Source organism: Phyllobates terribilis, unplaced genomic scaffold (genome assembly GCF_046119375.1).
Source record: "Phyllobates terribilis strain yellow unplaced genomic scaffold, ASM4611937v1 Scaffold_1__5_contigs__length_1240528914, whole genome shotgun sequence".
NCBI classification, from domain to species: Eukaryota; Metazoa; Chordata; class Amphibia; order Anura; family Dendrobatidae; genus Phyllobates; species Phyllobates terribilis.
In genome coordinates this window covers 992,021,104-992,043,096 of record NW_027362761.1, presented here as the reverse complement: position 1 = coordinate 992,043,096, position 21,993 = coordinate 992,021,104, and the positions used below count along the sequence as shown (strand labels likewise).

At 46.3% G+C, this 21,993-nt stretch overlaps 1 protein-coding gene across 5 annotated transcripts in view; it reads left to right on the top strand.

The window, feature by feature from the left end:
- The first annotated feature begins 427 nt into the window (after window positions 1–427).
- NEIL3 (nei like DNA glycosylase 3) overlaps window positions 428–21,993 on the top strand; it is a 72,000-nt gene continuing 50,434 nt past the window's right edge. For 4 of the 5 annotated variants that reach the window (XM_073643534.1, XM_073643548.1, XM_073643542.1 and 1 more), the window contains exons 1-3: window positions 428–624; window positions 6,079–6,209; window positions 21,501–21,635. In XM_073643534.1, coding sequence (XP_073499635.1) covers window positions 517–624; window positions 6,079–6,209; window positions 21,501–21,635 — 374 coding nt within the window. In that variant the 5' untranslated portion in view covers window positions 428–516. The other variant, XM_073643557.1, reaches the window with a different exon arrangement.

The window sequence follows — 21,993 nt, the reverse complement described above, 5'->3', positions numbered from 1 at the left end:
GGACGCCGTGGTTATAGCAATATGTGCCCTCTGCTGGACGCCGTGGTTATAGCAATATGTGCCCTCTGATAGACGCCGTGGTTATAGCAATATGTGCCCTCTGCTGGACGCCATGGTTATAGCAATATGTGCCCTCTGCTGGACGCCATGGTTATGGCAATATTTGCTCTCTGCTGAAGGCCGTGGTTATAGCAATATACGCCCTCTGCTGGACACCATGGTTATAGCAACATGCGCCCTCTGCTGGACGCCGTGGACACAACGCCTTAAACTCCTTGAAAACCACTTGCACATGCGCTCTAATGTACCTTATGTAACACATTCCTGACATAGGCCAAAACGACGAACAGTTTCCTCGACCACTGAATTGTGACGTCCGCAGAAGTTACCCAATGGAAAGTTTACATACACTTTCCACTTCCTCACTCTCAGCCAATCAGAAGAGTGAGGGCGGGGTTTGCGGTCCTGGCTGCCGCCACATTTTGAATAGCTGGAGCAGTGACAGCTGTGCTCGCCATGGTGGAGGGTCCAGGCTGCACACTGAACGGGGAGAAGATCCGGGCTCGGGTGGCGCGGGGACAGCGTGTGCAGGCCGTGCGGGGGAGTGCGGGCGGCACGGGCACGGTAATGGCGCGTCCATAGCAGGTGCACTGTGCGGCGCTGGGATGAGGAGCGCCACCTACCTGCAGGGGGTGCGCTGTAATAACTGACCGGCACAGCAGGCCCATGACATTGGTAATACTGACAGTGGTGAGATGTATATGGGACCTTCTGATTGGCGCCTCCCCTCCAGAGCAGGTAGTTATGGGTATGTGCACACGATCCGGAGCCGCTGCGGGTTTGACGCTGGGTGTCTATGCAGCGTCCAGATGTTACAGCATAGTGGATGGATGTCAATATCTCATGCCGGCCTGCTAGCTAACATCAATGAGGAAAGTCCGCCTGTGAAAAAACACGCCGCTCACTTGCATAATGAGAAGCGTTAGTGGTGCGGCTGCTCTGTAGTGTCGGGGATGCAGGCGGCTCCGGATCCCGGGGACATACCTTTAGGCTATGTGCCCACGTTGCATTTCTGCTGCATAAATGCAAGTCCTCTCCCGGAAAAACGCATGCGGAATTCCGCACGCGTTTATCGCGCATTTTTCGCGCGTTTATCACGCGTTTTCCACATGCGGAATTGCCTTGCATTTTTTATGCATTGGACAAAGGCAATTCCGCTTGCGGAAACGCAAAATTAAATGACATGCTGCGGATTTTTGAACGCGGCATAAACGCTGCGGAAAAATCCGCAGCATGTGCATAGAACTTGCGGAATCCCATTGGGGACCATGGGGTGCGGATATACATGCGTTTTTCAAGCGTTTACGCTGCAGAATTTCCGCAGCGGAAACGCTTGTGAAACGCTAGGTAATCCGCACCCCATGGTCCCCAAGGGGATTCCGCATGTTCTATGCACATGCTGCGAATTTTTCCGCAGCGTTTATGCTGCGTACAAAAATCCGCAGCATGTCATTTAATTTTGCGGAAGCGCAGCGGAACTCCCACCATTGACTTGCATTGAAACGCATAGAAACCGCGACTGTACATTTGTACAAGCGGCTTCTATGCGTCTCTATGTGCGGATGGTACCCAGTTCTGGGGGAGAGGAGACTCTCATCCAGACCTGGGTACCATTGTACCTGTAAAAAAAGAATAAAATAACAAATAAAGTTTATACTCACCTTTCCGAAGGCTTCTCTGCATGCCGGCATCGCTGAAGGACCTTCGGTGACGTCACGGTCATGTGACCGCAGGCCCTTCACCGCTCTGTCTCGCGATATGCCGGCAGCCGGGAACCAGCCAGGAAGCAGCGCTGCAGCCACGCCGGGGCCTCGGGGGTGAGTATAGCTTTATTTTATTTTTACGGTTCACACTATATAAATCCATGCTGTTTGCATGGATTTATACAGTGTGACCTAGTTGTCAAGCACTTTCCAAGTGATGCTATCGCCTGGAAAGCGCTTGTCAATCTGCATGCGGAAACGCATGTGAACCCGCATGTGGATCCGCATGTATTCTGCAGGAAAAACGCATACACAATCTGCATGCGTTTTTTTCTGCCAGGGAGATGCAGAAATTTTCTGCTTCATTTCTGCATCGTGGGCACATAGCCTTAGTCTCTGGGGAAAGTCCACATGGGGACCCGCAAGAGAAGCTGACATGCTGCAGGTCTGAAAGACGCACCCCATGTGGGTGGTCTGCAGGTGCACGGAGACACAGTGGATGGGATTTCTGGACATCCATCCACTATGCTGTAACATCTGGACGTTGCATAAACCCGCAGCTCCTCCGCATTGTGGGCACATACCTTTAAGGCTACATCCAGACGATCAGGCTATGGCAGCGCTTTGGACGCAGCATATTTTTGCTGCGTCCGATCCCGCAGGTAACTCCACATGTAATCATTGAACACACGCAGAGTTCCCGCACCCTGTACATTCTATGGTGGAGATTTCTATTATGGAGACCAGCCATGCTGCGGTTCGTAAAGCCGCGCTGCCGGAGAATTTACACGGCATCAAATAGAAGCACAGTGGGCGTGGGACCTCGATACATCCATCCACTGTGCAACACAGCGCAGGAGAGCGGCGTCCAAAACGCCTCTATTACGGCTCATGGGCACGTACCCTTATAGGTCCAGTTTGGGGCTGAAGTTAATTTCTTAGTCGCTAAGTTATCCTGAATTAGATGAGCTGTGCCGTCAGGTCCCTGTTTTGCCCCCGTTCTGCCCATATTGGAGGAGCTGTGCAAAACTGGGGAGAAAAACTCAAAAGTTGTACAAAAATGTTGTGACTTTTCAAAGTGGTTGACACCAGAATTCTGTCGATAACACTTTGATGAATTAGGGGCAAGAAGATATTGAAATCAATAAATAATGGTCGTCATCGTTATTAACCCTTCCATTTAGCGATTAGGGTGATACAGACATCATTGGGAGGAGGATAAAGCGCTCCTCACACCTTCCACAAGTCCATCCTCTAACATGTCATGTATGGCCTGACACACCTGCAGCCAGGTAATGGCGATGGCCGTATGTCGCCCGATGCTGTACGATGCTCCTCGGTGGCAGCTGTGGGGATCTATATGGCTGCAGTGGCTTTGCACAGAGGATCACCAGGGCAGAGGCTTTTGTGCCATGTTTGGGCATCTAGGAGGCCAGGATTCTGTGCTTCGGGGTATTTCAGCTTCTCCATTAATATTAATACCATTTTAATAGCACATGTTTTCATTGCCCTTTCATTCCCTTTCCCTTAGAAAGCCTCCATCTGCCACAATACTTTCCTCCGCAGTCATTTCCCTTATTAAATAGTATTTAAAGTGATGTCGACTTCATCTTTAATTACAGATTTGTGCTTGGGCCTGAAATGAAGTAATTGCCCGTGGTGTATAGCGGAGCATATGCCAATAGTGGCGGTGTAATTACCTGGCTGCAGATGAGCGCTGCCGTCCATTAGTCAGACCGGCGGCTCCTTTTCACGTCTTATCCTTTTCTTATTTGTGGCCGGGGGTTTCGCCGTCTCCTCCAGACTCTGACTGCTCTGTAGACTCTTACATTTCACAGTGTCTCATGACGTTCAGCCTTTGCAGTTATTCATCAATGCTGTTGTCTCCCTCCTGGATATTTAGGGAACGTTTTGTTCTCTTATGGCAGCGAGACGTCATTTTTAAGAGATTTCTTTACATTAAATTCTTAAAATAAACCAGTGATCTGTTCTTGGATAAGGGGTCATTTCACTGTGAAATTGCTCTCGGAAGGGACAATCTAGGGGTTATCAATATGGTGGAGGGTACGATAACAGAACGAGGCCAGACGTGCTTATAAATCCTGACTGCGCTGCTTATTAGGGTTCCTTTAATACATCGATGTCATGGCCGTAGGGAGAGCTTAGAGACCTTGTTATCCTAAGCAAAAAAAAATCTGCATTTCTACAGCACTGTGTGGTATAAATATGCTACTAGTATTTGGAATATTAACAAGGTGACCTATTTAGTTGGATAAATGGCTGTGGCTGCTGCCATGTTCTTCCCTAAATCACGCCGGCTGAGCCTTCCCATATGTTTCTATCAGTGACCTTTGCAGAAATACAAGCTTTTTTTTTTTTTTTTTCCTCAATTCCTAAAAGACTTAAAGGGTCTAGTGAGATGGCATAAATAAGGCCGTGCGTTTAATGAGCGGTGCAGACCCCCTGACTGCTGTGCCTCAGTGCAGGCGGCCCCCCGGGCTATTTATGTGGATTCTGTCTTTCTCCAAATCCCTTGGAAAGTAACAGCCTCCAAATCGGTCACACAAGCTTTGTGACTCTGGGGGATATTAATTTTTATACCTCTATTCCGGTGTATCATTCAGAAACTGGAGCATTGATTTAAAGGGAACGTCCAGCTGTTGAAAACAAAAGAATATATATGCACACTTAAATAGTACCCCAATCTTAAAATATCGCCTCGTGCCACAGCAGCTGTACTTTTGTTTTGGGGTCAGCATGTGACCAGCACTGTGTGCCTCAGCCTGGCTGATTGCTCATTTTAACAGCAAAGCCAGCCTCCTTCTTTGTCACAGCTGATACATAAATACAGATGATTATTGGCTCATCTATTGAAATAAGCAGGCAGCCAGCCCCCTTCTCTGTCACGGCCGATATATAGGTACAGATTATTGGCTCATCTATTGAAATAAGCATGCAGCCAGCCCCCTTCTCTGTCACGGCCGATATATAGGTACAGATTACTGGCTCATCTATTGAAATAAGCAGGCAGCCAGCCCCTTTCTCTGTCATAGCTGATATATAGGTACAGATTATTGGCTCATGTATTGAAATAAGCAGGCAGCCAGCCCCCTTGTTCATCACTGCTGATATATAGATACAGATGATTACTGGCTTATCTATTGAAATAAGCAGCCAGCCAGCCCCCTTCACCAACAACCCTGGTCATGTGCTGACAGAGGAAACTATCCTGGGTAAAATCCATGCCAGAGGGGGAGTTGTTTGCGCCTGCATGGAGATCCGGGCACCTTTGGTGGGGGTCCAGATGTCGGGAACCTTTAACAATCAGCTGAACAGCAGCCTCGTCCTTTAGTGGCAGCAAATGGTACTGCGCCTTGTCTGCTATTCACTTGTATGGGAACGTACGGCTGCTGTATTCACCCCATACACTGCTTATATTTGACAGCCACTAGAGCAGATTTCAATCCATTTCATGTTGATGACCTCTCCTTTGCATACGTCATCAGTTTTTTTTTCATCTGCGACATCCTTTTAATTGACCTTTTGCGTATAAATATTTTTTTTTTCTAGCTGGACATCCCTTTTAAGCCTGTGATCTAACCGCTGTTCCGTAAAATAGAAAGTGCTTGTTATCTAGAGATCCGGGCAACAATCTTAATTGAACTGTATGAATAAATGATATAACTTGATATTTTCAACACTAAATATGTAATTTTTTCAGCTGGAAAACCCCCTCAAAAAACACTGGTAAACTACAGAGGTCTTGATTGTGGATAACTTGGTGTTTTGCATTCTTATGGAGCTGAGTTCCACCAAACAGGAAAGTATTTATATAAAAAAAAGTTTGATCAACCATAGCAAGGAACAGTTCACCTTCTCCTCTGCGCTGTGGGTCCGTGATCAGATCTGAGCAGGCGCCATGCACAGCCCTTTAACAAGATGGAGTGTATGAAGGCATGACCCAGGCTGGTCCGCCACACAGGGGGGAAACGTCTATATAGCACTGGCATGGCATTATGTCAGATAATACAATACAGTAAACCTGCATTAACCCTTCACAAAACCACTCTAACCATGCAAACAGGGCAGTAGAGAGGGGGTCATCAGATCGATGGCAGAAACATACGTTTCCTGTTGCTTCTATACTTGCAATTTTATGGAAGACGGAATCTCAGTTCTGAAATCTCACATCTCTACTACAGGTTGTTAAATGTTCTGTTGTCAGAAGAGACATAAAATTAACTTTGTTTTATTTGGTTTTCAAAAATATTATTTTTGTAGTTATTTTTATTTTTTCACTGCATTTTACCGACAGAAATCCGCCAACAATGCAGCCCCCGACTCCAGCAGCAGCAGCGTTCTCCAGTCTTTGGTTTCGTGCACCTTTACTGGGGTGGAAACCTTAGGAAAAGAACTCTTTATGTACTTTGGACTGAAGGCTTTACGGTAAGATATTTATTATTTTCACCTGTTTATGAAGACTTGTAATGTCGTTATGAATTCAGTGCATCCAAACCCTAAGACTGTCGGCAGATAGCTATTCCTCCTGTCTTCCCCCATATGCATGCACGCTCCCCCGAGCACGCACAAGTCCTCAGTAGAGAGGGGGGAGTAAGCCACTTATCTCCTGTGAGAATAAAGAGTCAAATGTGTTATAGAAGCACTCCTCTTCCCATCAAAATTTGTATCCTCTTAATATACTGCAGTCATCATATAATATAGCACTGTGTACTTTACAATTGCTCATTTTGCCCTTCTACCCAATTAAAGGGAGCCTGACACCATTTTTTTTCATGTCTGAACTAAGATTGGCACCATAAAGGGGTTGTCCGGTCAAAAGTGATAAATCTGCAGTCACTCTGTGTGACTGCAGACTTATGAATTCCCCCCCCCCCCCACCCCAGCGCAGGCACTGTGCGCAGCAGGGATTCACCGGTTTCAGACCTGGGACCGGAGGGTATGTATACGTTATACATACTCCTGGCCAGTAATCCTTCCATACCCTCCAACCCTGGGTCTGAAACCGGCAAATCCCTGTAGCGCACAGAGCGTTGCCTGGGGGGATTCATAAGTCTGCAGTCACACAGAGTGACTGCAGACTTGTGGCTTTTGACTGGACAACCCCTTTAATCAACACCTGTGCTACATTCCATAGAGGGGTATATAACCCCCTGTATACTCCCAAAAACCTTTTCAAGCTCTGCTGCTCTCTATGTAAATCCTATCAGTCCGGTCCGATAGGCATCCTTGCTGAGACGTCTATCCCTTCTCCCGGCTTCTGATCGCCGTCCTGCTTTGACTGACAGGGATGACGCCTCCTGCGTCATTCACATAGCCGGACAAAATCTCACGCCTGCGCACTTTGCTGTTCCCTACAGCGGGCAGAGCATAAAATATAAGGGCACATGCGCCCTACTGCGGGCAGAGCCTAAAACAAGTACGCAGGCATGAGCCGGCGATGTCTCTGCTCAGGTTTCGCCTGGCTGTGGATGACGCAGGAGGCTTCATCCACATCAATCAAAGCAGGAGGGATGCGATCAGAAGCCCGGAGGAGGGATTCATGCTTCAGCAAGGATGCCTATCTGACCGGGCTGGCAGCATTAACATAGAGCGGGAGAACTTCAAAAGGTTTTTGGAGGGTATATGGGGGGAGTCAGTGTGTTACATACCCCTTTATGGAATGCAACACAGGTGCTGATTAAGGTGCTAATCTTAGTTAAGACATGAAAACACTGGTGACAGGTTCCCTTTAATTCTTCTGTTCTCCATTAGGTCTATGATATCACGCGATTAAAAACTGACTAGCTGAATCCTTCTAAACTCTATGTAGAAACAGCAGGTCAATTTTCCCTGTATGAGTCATAAGTCACTGCAAAAGTCCCTGGCAGGGAGAGGAGAGGAGCAGCTGTGTCAAAAGGTGAAGAAGATAAATGCAGGAACAAGAAACTTTCTGTTTCTACATAGAGCAGAGAAAAGAGAATAATTAGCTATGTAGAAAGGCAAACTGAGCAATTGTAAGTACACAGTCCTGTATAATATGATGACTGCAATATATTAGGAGGATAAAGTCTTTGATGGGAGTGCTTCTTTAAAATCCAGTGTCAGCCACTGGGAAAGTGAGGACCCTCCGTGCATCTTAAATGGTCAGCTGGTTTCCAGAAATAAGTGGAATTGTCCAATCCTTATGTAATGTACGTGGCCACCGTCACTTCTGAAAGTAGTATGGAGAATTATGGAGATTGACATATTGAGGTTGCACTGCGTTCCACCCAGGAGTTAGTGATTTCAGCTCTGCAGTGAGAGGAACCTGTTGACGTGTCCGGTATAATCACACACAGCTCTTCAGTGAGAGAAACTTGCAGATGTGTCAGGTATAGTCACACACAGCTCTGCAGTGAGAGGAACCTGCAGATGTGTCAGGTATAATCACACACAGCTCTGCAGTGAGAGGAACCTGCAGATGTGTTAGGTATAATCACACACAGCTCTGCAGTGATAGGAACCTGCAGATGTGTCAGGTATAATCACACACAGCTCTGCAGTGATAGGAACCTGCAGATGTGTCAGGTATAATCACACACAGCTCTGCAGTGATAGGAACCTGCAGATGTGTCAGGTATAATCACACACAGCTCTGCAGTGAGAGGAACCTGCAGATGTGTCAGGTATAATCACACACAGCTCTGCAGTGAGAGGAACCTGCAGATGTAAGGTATAATCACACAGCTCTGCAGTGAGAGGAACCTGCAGATGTGTCAGGTATAATCACACACAGCTCTGCAGTGAGAGGAGCCTGCAGATGTGTCAGGTATAATCACACACTGCTCTGCAGTGAGAGGAACCTGCAGATGTGTCAGGTATAATCACACACAGCTCTGCAGTGAGAGGAACCTGCAGATGTCAGGTATAGTCACACACAGCTCTGCAGTGAGAGGAACCTGCAGATGTGTCAGGTATAATCACACACTGCTCTGCAGTGAGAGGAACCTGCAGATGTGTCAGGTATAATCACACACAGCTCTGCAGTGATATCAGGAGAGCAGAGAGCGGCCATTACACATCACACTGCCAACTCCCCTTCATGTATAATAATTTCTGGAGGCAGAGTTATCTTCCAGGCAGCGTCCTCCTCAGAGCCTGGATGACGTCATTTACATAGTGATAACAGATGATTTCTCAACAACAAGGCATCTGATATGAGGCATACAGGGATCACTCTCCTCAGCTGTCTATAACCTGTATGCCCATATTAATAGTTTACATAGGTCAAATGTGGTGACAGATTCCTTTTAAGGAGCATCTCATAAAAAAATAAAAAAAAACCCTTTTATTTATAATAAATTCTTGATGGCTGAAGACACTGATTCCAACAATGTAATTTTTTACCTCCAAACTCATTCACACCTCCGTGTTATTCCGATAAACAGTCCATGATCACTATGGAAATAAGGCATCTAGGAGTCCGCTGTACTAATTCTGTAAGCTTAGGAGTCCAGGCATTTATTACAATGCAGAACGCGGGCCGTTTGTGAGTTTTTACTGTGGGGAGTATTGTTTTCTTTTTCATGGTGACAGATTCCCTGACATAATGATATGAAAAAATAAGTAAAATACACATGTGGTATCTCCGGGTTCAGAAATGTCCGATCAATCAAAATAAAAAATTAATTAACCTGATATGGTAAACACCATAAACGAAAAAAGCACCAAAATTAGGATTTTTAGGCGGGGTAATTCCACAAAAAATGCTGTAACAAGCGATCAAAACATCACATCTAGTGATGAACGAACACTAAAATGCTCGGATACTTGTTGCTCGGGTCGAGCAAATTGGAATGCTCGAGTACTCGGACCAAGTAACGAGCCCAATGTAAGTCTATGGGAAACTCAAGCATTTTTCTGACTGCTTCCCCCGGCGGTCTGCAGGGGGCCTAAAAATTGCCCAAATCGATGGGAACAGCATGGGGAAGACCCCTGGAAGCATTTCTGACTCCCAGGCCACTGCTGTCAACACTGTTGTCAGAGGTATTACGCCACTTTTATGGACTCACAATAAAATATATAAAAACTAAACCAAATGGATTTTTCTGGGAAATATGTTAAGGGACATCCTTTCCAGGGCAATAACTTTGTATATAAGACAAAATAAATAACCAAAAACAAAAATGCTCCTCCATACCTTGGGCTATGTTCACACGTTGCATTTTTGATGCGTTTTTGCACTTTTGCTTTCCTTTCAACTGTGACAAATGCATTCACCAGGAAATGTCATTTTAATATTTTACAACCTTATCTGGCCATGTGGTGTGTGAAACATCAGACACATCCTGTTTCATTTATGAAGGAGGGACTCTAAAAGTCATAAAGCCTATTTTTACAGCCTTACTATTCTTAAAGGACCAGCAGTCTGCTATGCTTTGTTCCCATTATTAAAGTGTGGGTCTCCTATACTGTTGTTGCATATTCAGTGACTGCAAGGGCTGCCAAAAATTTGGACGCACCCCAATACCATTTTGAAGAGGCATAAAGGAGAGTCTCAGTAAAAAAATGTTCCCATTATAAAGGAGTGGGTCTCCTATAGTGGTAATGCCCATTCTGTGACTGCAAGGGCTGCCAAAATTTGGGAACCCCCCCCCCCCCCTAAAAATGTAAACACACACAGAGCTGGGCCACAGTAACGACATGTTCCTATTAGAAAGGAGAGGGTCTGCTATACAGTTATAGGGTTTGCAGTGAGCCCAATGGCTGCCAAAATTTAGGAAAAACCCTACTAACAATTTAAAAACATAGAGCTACTACATGTTCCCATTAAAAAGGAGTGGGTCTCCCATACTGTTTGCCTATGGAGTGAATGCAATGGCTGCCCAGAATTTGGAGGAACTCCAATGCCCCTTGCAAGAGATGTAGAAGTCAGAGGGCCTTCTGAAATAATGTTCCCATTATTATGAAATGGGTCTACCATACTGTTTGCCTATGCAGTGAATGCAATGGCTGCAAAAAATTTAGAGGAACTCCTATGCCCCTGCAAGAGACGTAGGTATGGTGGTGATATAGAGGAGGATGAGGAGAAGGAGGAGGACAAGAGCAAATAGACAAATTCATGAAGCGTATACCCATGTCTGGGTGTGAAGACAGAGGTGCATGGTAATAAAGTTAGACCTCCAAAAAAAACACTGTATTTCAGTTTGTTACATTGCTATCATTCAGTAGTGTTGAAAAATCTGGCCCAGTCCAGCTCTTGTTCATTTTTATAAGAGTCAGCCTGTCAGCATTTTCAGTTCACAGGCGGATGCGCCTATCGGTTATAATTCCACCAGTGGCACTAAAAACCCGCTCTGACAAAACGCTAGCGGCAGGGCAGGCCAGGACCTCTAAGGCGTAGAGAGCCAGCTTGGGTACCCAATAATTATAAGGCACAGAGGAATCACGGAGCACGTTGATACGGTTGGCAAGGTACTCCCCCCCCCCCCCCCCCCATCTTGCGAAACTTTTCCCTCCTTGGAATAGTACCCCGCGCTTGAGGGCCTATGCGATGGAAGGGTCTGAGAAAACTGTCCCAGAACTTTGACCGTGTTCCCCCTGCTTCTGCTGAATTGGAGTTCTCTCTCGCCTGTAGTCCTTGGTTGTCCAACGAACTGTGACCTCTGCCGCCAGTGTTTTCAGATGGGATTTTTTTAAATAATTCCGCAACAAGGGCCTTCTCATACTGCACCATTTTATTAGGCCTGTCCTGCAAGGGAATAAGAGACAAAGTTCTCCTTGTAGCGTGGGTCTAGAAGTGTCACCAAACAGTAATGACTGTCACCTGAAATTTGGACAACGCGAGTGTCACTGGAAAGGCAGCGTAACATAAACTCAGCCATGTGTGCCAGACTAACCGGCAAGACTTCCGTGTCCTCACCAAGAGGACGACTGACCATGCTCTTCTCCTCCTCCCTGTCCTCAGGCCATCCACGCTGAACAGACGGTATGACAGTTGTGCAGGTAGTACCGTCTATAGCGCAGGAAACTAGCTCCTCCTCTTTCCCCTCTTTCCCCTCTTTCCCCTCTTTCCCCTCTTTCCCCTCTTTCCCCTCTTTCCCCTCTTTCCCCTCTTTCCCCTCTTTCCCCTCTTTCCCCTCTTTCCCCTCTTTCCCCTCTTTCCCCTCTTTCCCCTCTTTCCCCTCTTTCCCCTCTTTCCCCTCTTTCCCCTCTTTCCCCTCTTTCCCCTCTTTCCCCTCTTTCCCCTCTTTCCCCTCTTTCCCCTCTTTCCCCTCTTTCCCCTCTTTCCCCTCTTTCCCCTCTTTCCCCTCTTTCCCCTCTTTCCCCTCTTTCCCCTCTTTCCCCTCTTTCCCCTCTTTCCCCTCTTTCCCCTCTTTCCCCTCTTTCCCCTCTTTCCCCTCTTTCCCCTCTTTCCCCTCTTTCCCCTCTTTCCCCTCTTTCCCCTCTTTCCCCTCTTTCCCCTCTTTCCCCTCTTTCCCCTCTTTCCCCTCTTTCCCCTCTTTCCCCTCTTTCCCCTCTTTCCCCTCTTTCCCCTCTTTCCCCTCTTTCCCCTCTTTCCCCTCTTTCCCCTCTTTCCCCTCTTTCCCCTCTTTCCCCTCTTTCCCCTCTTTCCCCTCTTTCCCCCTGCAATGCATCCTTTTTGATTGTGAGCAGAGAGCGTTTCAGAAGACAGAGAAGCAGGATGGTGACGCTAATTATAGCGTCATCGCAGCTCACCATCTTGGTGGAGTCCTCAAAGTTTTGGAGGATGGTACATATGTCTGACATCCATGTCCACTCCTGAGGTTTTATGTGTGGAGTCTGACCTGAATACCAATGGCCTTGTTGATGCTGGTAGTCAACAACTAATAATAATAAATAATAATTTTTATTTTTAGATCGCCAACATATTCCACAGCACCTTACAATTTTTGGGGGGGTCTTCAACAGACATAAAGACATTACCAAATAAGCATAACTCTGATATTAAAAGGAGTGAGGGCCCTGCTCGCAAGCTTACAGTCTATGATCAACTGCCCTCTTCTGCTCACAAATCCTTCCCAAGATCTTTAACATAGAGGTCCAACGTGTGGGGACATCGCACACCAGTCAGTAAGCTGCAAACGCTGCTAAAGCACAGCACGGGCGGCGGAAGCTGTAGCTGACTTTCTAAAATGGGCACACAAGCGACATACTTTGACAAGCAGATCTGGGTAGGTTTTGAGAAGCCACTGAACCATGAGGTTAAGCACATGGGCCAGGCATGGTACATGTGTGAGCTCGCCTCAGAGCCGCCACCAGGTTCCAGCCATTGTCACGCATGACCATGCCTGGCTGTAGGGTCAGCGGCATCAGCCACAGATCTGCCTGCTCTTTCAGAGCTGTCCACAACTCTTCAGCATTGTGCGGTTTGTCACCTAAGCATATTGGCTTCAGCACAGCCTGTTGCCGCTTGGCCGAGGTAGTGCTGCAGTGCTTTCAGCTTGCGACTGATGTGGTCATTTTGGAAATAAAGGCTGAAGAGGAGGAGGTGCAGGAGCTGTAGAATGTGGGGGCTACCCTGATTGACCCATGGCTCGCAATCCTCGGCGTCGGGAGGATGTGTTCCGTCCCAAGGTCCGACTGGGTCCCGGCTTCCAATATATTAACCCAGTGTGCCGTCAGCGAGATGTACTGTTCCTGCCCACAAGCAATTGTCCATGTGTCCGTGGTTAGATGGACTTTCCCAGTAACTGCGTTGTTGAGGGCACGGCTAATGTTGTGGGACTCGTGCTCGTGTAATGCGGGGACGGCACACCGGGAGAAATGGTGGCGGCTGGGGACCGAGGGACGGCCGTCGCTGTCAGGTTGCGGACAGCTTTCGTCTGCACGAGCCTAAAAGGCAACATTTCGAGATGTGGGAATTTAGTAGTGTGGCCTGTGGGGCGTTGGCTGCATATTTGCGCTTGCGTTCCAAGGACTGGGCTAGGGACAACTGAATGCTGCGCTAGGATGTGGACGTGCTTGCTGATGATGCTAGTTGAGAGTGTGCAACGACACTTGCAGGGTGGGAGGCATCTTGGCATGCGCCATGGACCGGGGATTGGCGTGCACGCACAACAGTGGAAGAAGCAGTGGTGTCACCCGCAGACACTGTTTCTGGACCCTGCGGTTTAGTTGGGTGCTTTGCTGCTATGTCCCTGATCATGCTGGTGGTGGTCAGGCTGCTAGTTTTGCTACCCGTCCTGATGCTGGCCTGGCAGGTGGTGCAAATGGCCTTGTTGGGGTTATCTGCAGAGTCTGTAAATAATAACCAGACTCTGGAATATCGAACAGTTGTACTGGCAACTTCCGTCGTGTTGGCGTTACGAGAAACGCTTTCCCACCTTGTATCTGCGGCCACCACACTGCTTCTTTCTGCCTGTTGTGGTGCTACGCCTCCCTCCCCTTGTGTGCTACTGTCCTAGCTCTATATGTTCCCATGCCTTGTTGGGTCAGTTACTATATCATCCACCACCTCGTCTTCCACTTCCACACTCTGGTTCTCCTCCTGACTTTCTGGCAATTGTCTCATTATCATCCACGTCTTGTGACAGTAATTGCACTTTCCCACCGTTGCCTTCGCATGACCGTGGCAGCTCCAATATTTGGGCATCGCTACACGAGTTCTCCTCTTGACTCTCTTTAAGCTGGCCGGGCAAGAGGCCTGAATCTACAAATGGAAAAGTAAACAGCTCTTCTAAGTGTCCAAGTGCGGGATCAATTGTCTCCGCGCACTCGGCATGGTGGGAGGAAGGAGGATCAGGGTGCGGAATATGCAGTCCAGACTCACGGCTACTGAGACTTGACCGCGTGGAAGACAGGGTGGTGGTGGCAAAGTGACTGTAAGCATTATCTGCTATCCAACCAACAACCTTTCGACACTGCTCTGGGTTCAATAGTGGTGTACTGCGGTCCCCTAGTAATTGGGACAGGAAGGTCGAGCGATAAGATGTGGGTGTTTTTGTGGCCCAATTTCAGCTTGGCCACGTCCTCGGCCTCTGCATGCACCATCACCATCACGTCCACTTTCCCCGTCCCTTGCTACGCACCTTGCCCATTTTAAATGGAGGACAATAGGCAATCCCTGCATGTTCATTTGTGCCAAACGTACAGGGCGGGGACCCAAGTTCCCGTCCGAGCAACCTGGAAAAACTCGCCGAGCTTGTAGAGTTGATTGGCTATTTGATATACTCAAAACAATATAAAATGCTAAGCAAAATAAACGGGATCAGAGATTCTTTGAATCCTCCCAATACAGAACATTGTTTCCGTTTTGGTTTTCTGTGGATTGCAATCAACATAATAATTTGACACTCACTTGGTCAACCTTGAAGGGTTATTGCCCTCCCTTAACAAGGCGAGTACTGAGCAGTGGTGAGCACGTTCGCTCATCACTAGTCACATCCATCCCAAAATGGTATCAATGATGATGTCATCTTTCCCTGCAAAAAATAAGCTCCATCGACAAAAAAATTATAAGGTTACGGAAAATTGGGCCACACCCCAATTATTATTATTTTTTTCTTTTCTTTTTTTCAAACTTTGGATTTTTTTTTCACTACTAAAAAAATAATAATAATAAACTTGTCCAGTTTTTTGTTTTTTTATCGCCGTAATCGTACTGATGGTAGGCTCCTATTGTGAGATTTTAACTGCAAAATGGACACCATAAAAACAATTCCCAAAAAAAAAGTCAGAATATTTTTTTATTCACAATTTCACCTCACTTGGATTTTTTTCCCATTTTCCATTACACTATGTAGTAAAATTAATGGTGTCATTCTAAAGTTCAACTTGTCCTGCTAAAAACAAGCTCTCATATGTCTGTGGACAGAAAAATGGAAAAGTTATAGCTCTGGGAAGAAAGGGAGGAAAAAACAAAAATGCAAAAACTGAAATTGGTCTCATCGTGAAGGGGTTAAACATTAGATCTGATGGCGTTCCTAATTTCTCCCTCCCCCAAATGATTAATGAATCAAATGGTGATATGATGGGGCAGAATATAGTGCATGTGAAAATATGCTTTCGGTGTAGCCACTTCTGAGGGTTATTATATAGCCACTAGTGCCATGGGGGCTCCATGTAACTTTCTCCCTGTCTATGATCTTAACAGGGTTGAGAAATTAATATTTTTAATAATTTTGTTTGTTTATATAGCACCAACCATTTGTAGCAACTTCATAAACATTGCCATCATCACTGTCCCCATCGGGGCTCACAATCTAAATTCCCTATCAGTATGTCTTTTGAAGTCTGGGTAAAGTCCAGAGTCCTTGGAGGAAACCCTGTAAACACGGGAAGAACTTACAAACTCCTTGGTGGGATTTGCTGCAAGGAAACAGTGCTAACCACTGAGCCATTGTGCTGCCCGTGTCATCACCTTTATTACCCCTCCATGTAACAGGGCATTATAATGCATGAAAATTATCTTGCTGCGAAATGCACGGTTGTTCTTCTTGAACCATGGAAGGAAGTGCTGTTTGAGAAACTCAACATACATTATGGAGTTCATCTTTACCCCTTCAGGGATCCTAAAAGGGACGACAATCTCTCTCCCCATGATTCCAGCCCAAAACATTACTCCACCTCCTCCTTGTTAGCGCCGTAGCCGTGTTTGCATGGGGTGTCCATCAACCAGCCATCCTCCACTCCATCCATCTGGACCATCGAGATCATTTCATGCATGATAATGCCCCGTCTCATGCTGCATACTCATCCAGCGGGGAAACCGCTCCAGAGGGATTGAAGCCTCATTCACCAAGGGCAGTGGCAACCTCCTGGGCAGAAAAATCGGGCGTCTCCACAGAGCAGATATGTAAAGCTGCAACTTGGTTATCCCGTTCTACTTTCTTCAAACATTATCGGCTGGACCTAGCCTCTTCCTCTGATCTCTCGTTCGGGAGAAGGGTTCTGGAAGCAGTGGTCCCTCCCTAGAGTACAATTCTCTGTAATTCTCTCCGTGGTGCTGTCATGGGGGAAGGAGAAAGACGTAGTTACTTACCGGTAAAGAGATTTCTGAGCCCATGACAGCACTTGTATATCCCCCCCCCCCCCATCACTGCACGTGTGGTGCGCACACTAATTTGTTAATTTTGTTGAATCACAGAATGTTCCTTTTAGAAGCATTGCAATAACCTGGAGGTCCTCTCGTGCTCTGTAAACAACTGATGCATAGAGAGGTACCGCCCTTTTTTATCTGTAGGTTTCCTGTCTTTGAAGGCGGATTCCGTCTCTCTGTGGTGCTGTCATGGGCTCAGAAAAATCCTGTTGCCGGTAAGTAACTACGTCTTTTTATTACTTTGGCCTTTCTTAAAGGGACTCTGTCAGCACAGAATGACTGTTCAAACCAAGTACAGACACTCGGTGCTTCACTGCGGCCAGACATTTAGGTGCCCCTTCCCACCTTCTTGTTTTCCATCTATCTCCACCCTCGTTCCTTGACAGCTTTGGCTTCATAGGGCCAGAGAAGGGTGGAGGTAGATGAAAAATAAGCATGTGGTGAGGTGCACGTAAATATTTAGCCACGCCATGGTGCACTGACCGCCTGTTCTGTCAGCACAGAATGACTGTTCAAACCAAGCCACATCATTTTTAAATGGCTTGTGAAATGTCATCCTTCCGCTGGGAGAGAGCTCATGCAGATCACTGGAGTTGTGCCGGTACGGAAGGTAACTATGCAGTTTTTTTTATTGTGTTTAGTGGACTATTAAGAAGAAACAGGCCATGTATCCCTAAAGCTGATTTCATATAATTTAAGACTTTGCTTTTATTAAGAACTTTTTCTGCGTTGACCAGATGTTACATAATTGTAAATGGCACCTCACACCTCCATTTTCACTAGGCAATTAAAAGCTTGTTATAATCCACACCCCTCCCTCCAACAACTTCATTGGAGACAATTCTAGTCATGCTACAAGACAATGCAGATGGCTGCTGTTAGTACAAGGTTTGTAACTGGGACATTTCATAAAATCCAAAAGTAACCCTAAAAGGTGGCTGCCCTACTTGTAGGCATTTTTGAGCAACCAATGTATACATGTTATATATGAAGGAAACAGACAATTCTTTACTTTAGATACTCAGTACCTCCTAGAATGATTTAAAGAGAATCTTTCATCAGGTATTTGCTATGTAATTTGAAAGCAGCATGATGTAGAGAGTGAGACACTGATTGTGGAGATGCCACTAAGCTGCGTGTTGTTTCAATACAATCAGTGTTTTATAAACAGGAGATTATCACTGCAAGACTAGTTGTATCCTGCTATGTAGTCCTCCTGCACTGCGGAACCCCATCCCCACCACTGATTGGCAGCTTTCTGTGTATTAGCAAAAATTTGCTAATCAGTGGTGGGGATGGGTTATACAGGGCTCAGCATTCAGAGAAAATGGGGATTTTATCAAAATGACAGCAAGCAGCCCAGTAAGTGACACATCGTTGGAATCAGGGTCTCTGCCTGTACATTATGCTGCTCTAAGATTGCATGGCAAAAACCTGCTGACAGATTCCCCTTAATGGCATGTGAATAACAAGCGACTATGTAATTAAAATAACTGAGCGCAGCCAAAACGGGAATTAAACAACGCACAGTAGGGTAGGACTGCGTTCATCTGGTCGTATTATTGGAAAAATGAGAAACGGACGAGACTGGGAGTTTACTAAACCAGTTATGCTGCTTCTTATTATGGTCTATATTTCACTAAAGGCCCCGTCACACTAAGCGACGCTGCAGCGATCCCGACAATGATACGACCTGGCAGGGATCGTTGCTGCGTCGCTATGTGGTCGCTGGTGAGATGTCAAACAGTCAGATCTTCCCAACGACGCGGCGACCTGTAACGATCTGTATAACGATGCACGCCTATGTGTCTGTGTCTGAGTCGTCAACAAGGTCGTTGGTAAGGTGTCAAACACACCGATGCATGCTACCAGCGGGGCCTCAACGATCAAAGAAATGTCAAGACCATTCCGACACGACCAGCAGCAGGGGCCTGGTCGCTGCTACGTGTCAAACGTAGCGAGATCGCTACTGAGGTCGCTGTTGCGTCACAAAACTTGTGACTCAGCAGCGATCTCGCTTAGTGTGACGGGGGCTTAAGAACCAAGAAGGTTGCAGCAAATCCAGCCTTTTGAGATAGTGTAATTATGGGTAGCTATAGTGCAGAACATCAAGCAGACACGTGTATTGGCCACCAAAACAACGTTCCAGACACAGGAAGAAATGTCATGAACTGACCTGTTACAATGGTGACAACTATTACATGACCACGCTCCAAATCAGAACTGTTTAGAACAATGCATTTTTTCAGAAATGTTACTAAAGGCAGACTGCACGGCGAGGGGCTGGATTTTATAGGCCGGGGACAACAAGACTGGATAAAACAAACCTGAAACCGGTGAATAAAGGAGTTGTCTCGTGTTCAGTCTTTAGGAGCGTTCCGCAACACTGACTCACTGCTTCCTGCTTGGGTCCATGGGCTCTTGAAGATTGACTATCCCGACCAGCAGCATCTCATCACCACTGATCTGAACTCTCCGATGCCGCTAGCAGAGTCAGCTTTGCCTCTGTAGAATTAGGGCTCTTTCACACGTCCGTGTTTCCAGTATGTGTGGTGACAGTTTCCTCATATACTGGAGACACTGACACACGCAGACCCATTCAAATCTATGGGTCTGCGCACATGTCAGTGTATTTCCACGGACCGTGTGTCTGTATGCTCCACACGCTGACATGTCCTTTTTTTTGCGGATGTACGGTCCCCAAAAGTGTCTCATGCTGAACACACATGCAAAGACCTTGCAAGTGCTGCACTCCTTGCCTAGGAAATCAGACTGCAGCTGTGAGTAAAGGTACCGTCACACTTAGCGACGCTACAGCGATCCTGACAACGATACGACCTGGCAGGGATCGTTGCTGCGTCGCTATGTGGTCACTGGTGAGATGTCAAACAGTCAGATCTTCCCAACGACGCAGCAACGATACGGTGACCTGTATAACTATGCACGCCTATGTGTCTCAGTTCTGAGTCGCTATCGAGGTCGTTGGTAAGGTGTCAAACACACCGATGCATGCTACCCAGCGGGACCTCAACGATCAAAAAATGGTCCAGGCCATTTCGACACGACCAGCGATCTCACAGCAGGGGCCTGGTCGCTGCTAAGTGTCAAACGTAGCGAGGTCGCTGCTGAGGTCGCTGTTGCATCACAAAACTTGTGACTTAGCAGCGATCTCGCTTAGTGTGACGGGGGCTTAACACCCTAGGCAATATGTTGTAAACTATAAAATTCCCTCTGTTCTTCAAAATAAAGTGTATTTTTAATGGTAAATGGTAAATTGCAAAGTTATTTATTGTTTACAGGCACTTTGCAGTTTTACCCATTTATGCTGTTGAGGAAACTCCTTTAAGGCCAAGTTCACACATTCAGTATTTGGTCAGTATTTTACCTTAGTATTTGTAAGCCAAAACCAGGAGTGGGTGATAAATACAGAAGTGGTGACATGTTTCTATTATACTTTTCCACTGATTGCTCCACTCCTGGTTTTGGCTTACAAATACTGATTATGTGAATGTGGCCAAAAGGGGTTATCGGGCCTTAGGCCACAAGTCTACAGTCACTCTGTGACAGCTAACTTGTGAATCCTCTCATCTTGCGCACTGTGAGGATTCTCTAGTGGTGGGTGTGTGACCACAAGCAAGTGTATTGAGCGAGGCCGAATACGTTTAGTCGGAATGTGGCCGGATATATGCAAATCGTATGCAATCCACCTGCTCCTGGCACCGGAGAATCCTCACAGCGTGCAGTGTGCGTGCTGTGAGGATTAACAATGTTCAGTCTCATGGAGTGACTGCGGACTTGTATCCTAAGGCCCATCAACCCATTTAAGTGTGTCTCAATACTTTTGTCCATATATTACATGTTTGAACTTGTCTTTCACTGACTTAGCCAGCAATGTGTGGTGTCCCCAAAGTCCTAATGAGTGCCTTTTACGGCCAGATTAGAGGACTTCTCATTTCCTTACGTGTTCAGTGGACACTTCTCATTTCTGCATTTTCTGTTTTTCCTTCTCCTGAGCAGACATGTTAGAACAGTGCATGTCGTAATGGGAGAACATCCAGCTTCTTTCTCTCTGAGTGATGAGCTGTTGAGTTGTTTAGTAAGTGCATACGTTTCCAGCGGAGGCGGCTAGTGACACATACATTATCCAGCACCCCGTTCACCTCCACTCCATGTAATGTATTGCTTCTTGAGGCAGAGCAGCCTTCAGTTCCATCTTTATTCCATAAAACAAACAAGTCTTCGGGAGGCTCCATGTAGCCGAGCGTCTGCACAATGACCTTGGATAAATATTTAAAGATCGAGAAAACGAGATAATTTAATTGTAAATAATTCAATGTTTTCAGCAAACACAAACATCAATACCCTGTTGTCTTCCGTGCGAGTATACAAGGCTGGGCACAATGCCTTTTAATGTTTCTTTTAAAGTGCCTTTTAACTTCACCTCTGCCGGTCACAGAACTCTCTGAACTTCTAGAATCAGAACTGCAATGACCCATAAATTCAACTTACACGGAAATAATAGACTTTTATCGTTTTCTAGAAGAGACCTGTATAAAATGTTTTGTAACTTAACCCGTATACCTCATGCCAAGAAAATGACCCGCTAATGAGCTGGCCAGTTTTATCTACTGCTCGTACGCTTTCCCCATGTCGCTTGCAGCTATAATCACACTTAATGTCCCGTTGTTCCATTGTAGAGTCCATTTTGGAATGAATGGATCAATGCGCATTAATCCAGCAGAGAAGACGGATAGAAGTGGAGCTCCAGCCGCTCTGGAAGTGCAGCTCACTAAGGACTTGATTTGCTTCTTTGACTCCAGAGTAGATGTCAGGTAAAGCTCTGGCTCTGTCGACTATTGTAAATTGCTCTGTTGTAAGAGGACATAGAAAAAAATGTTGTTTTTCTTCTAATACTTTTTTTTTTTTTTTTTTTTTAACGTTTTGGATCAGGTAAGTTTGTGGACCATCTAGTTTTGTATATGGTGTAATCAATGTATCTGAATGCTGGATACCAGTTTAGCAGAGCTGGTGGTAAATGTCTCAGCGCTGCCGCAGTAATAAACCTATATAAACAGAAATTAATTCAAGGTAACATGTCGGCAGGATTTAACCCTATAATCCAATAATACTCTTGCATGTGCCTTTCTAAACTGATCCTAGTTGTATTTGGATAAGTTTCCTGCGCTTTAT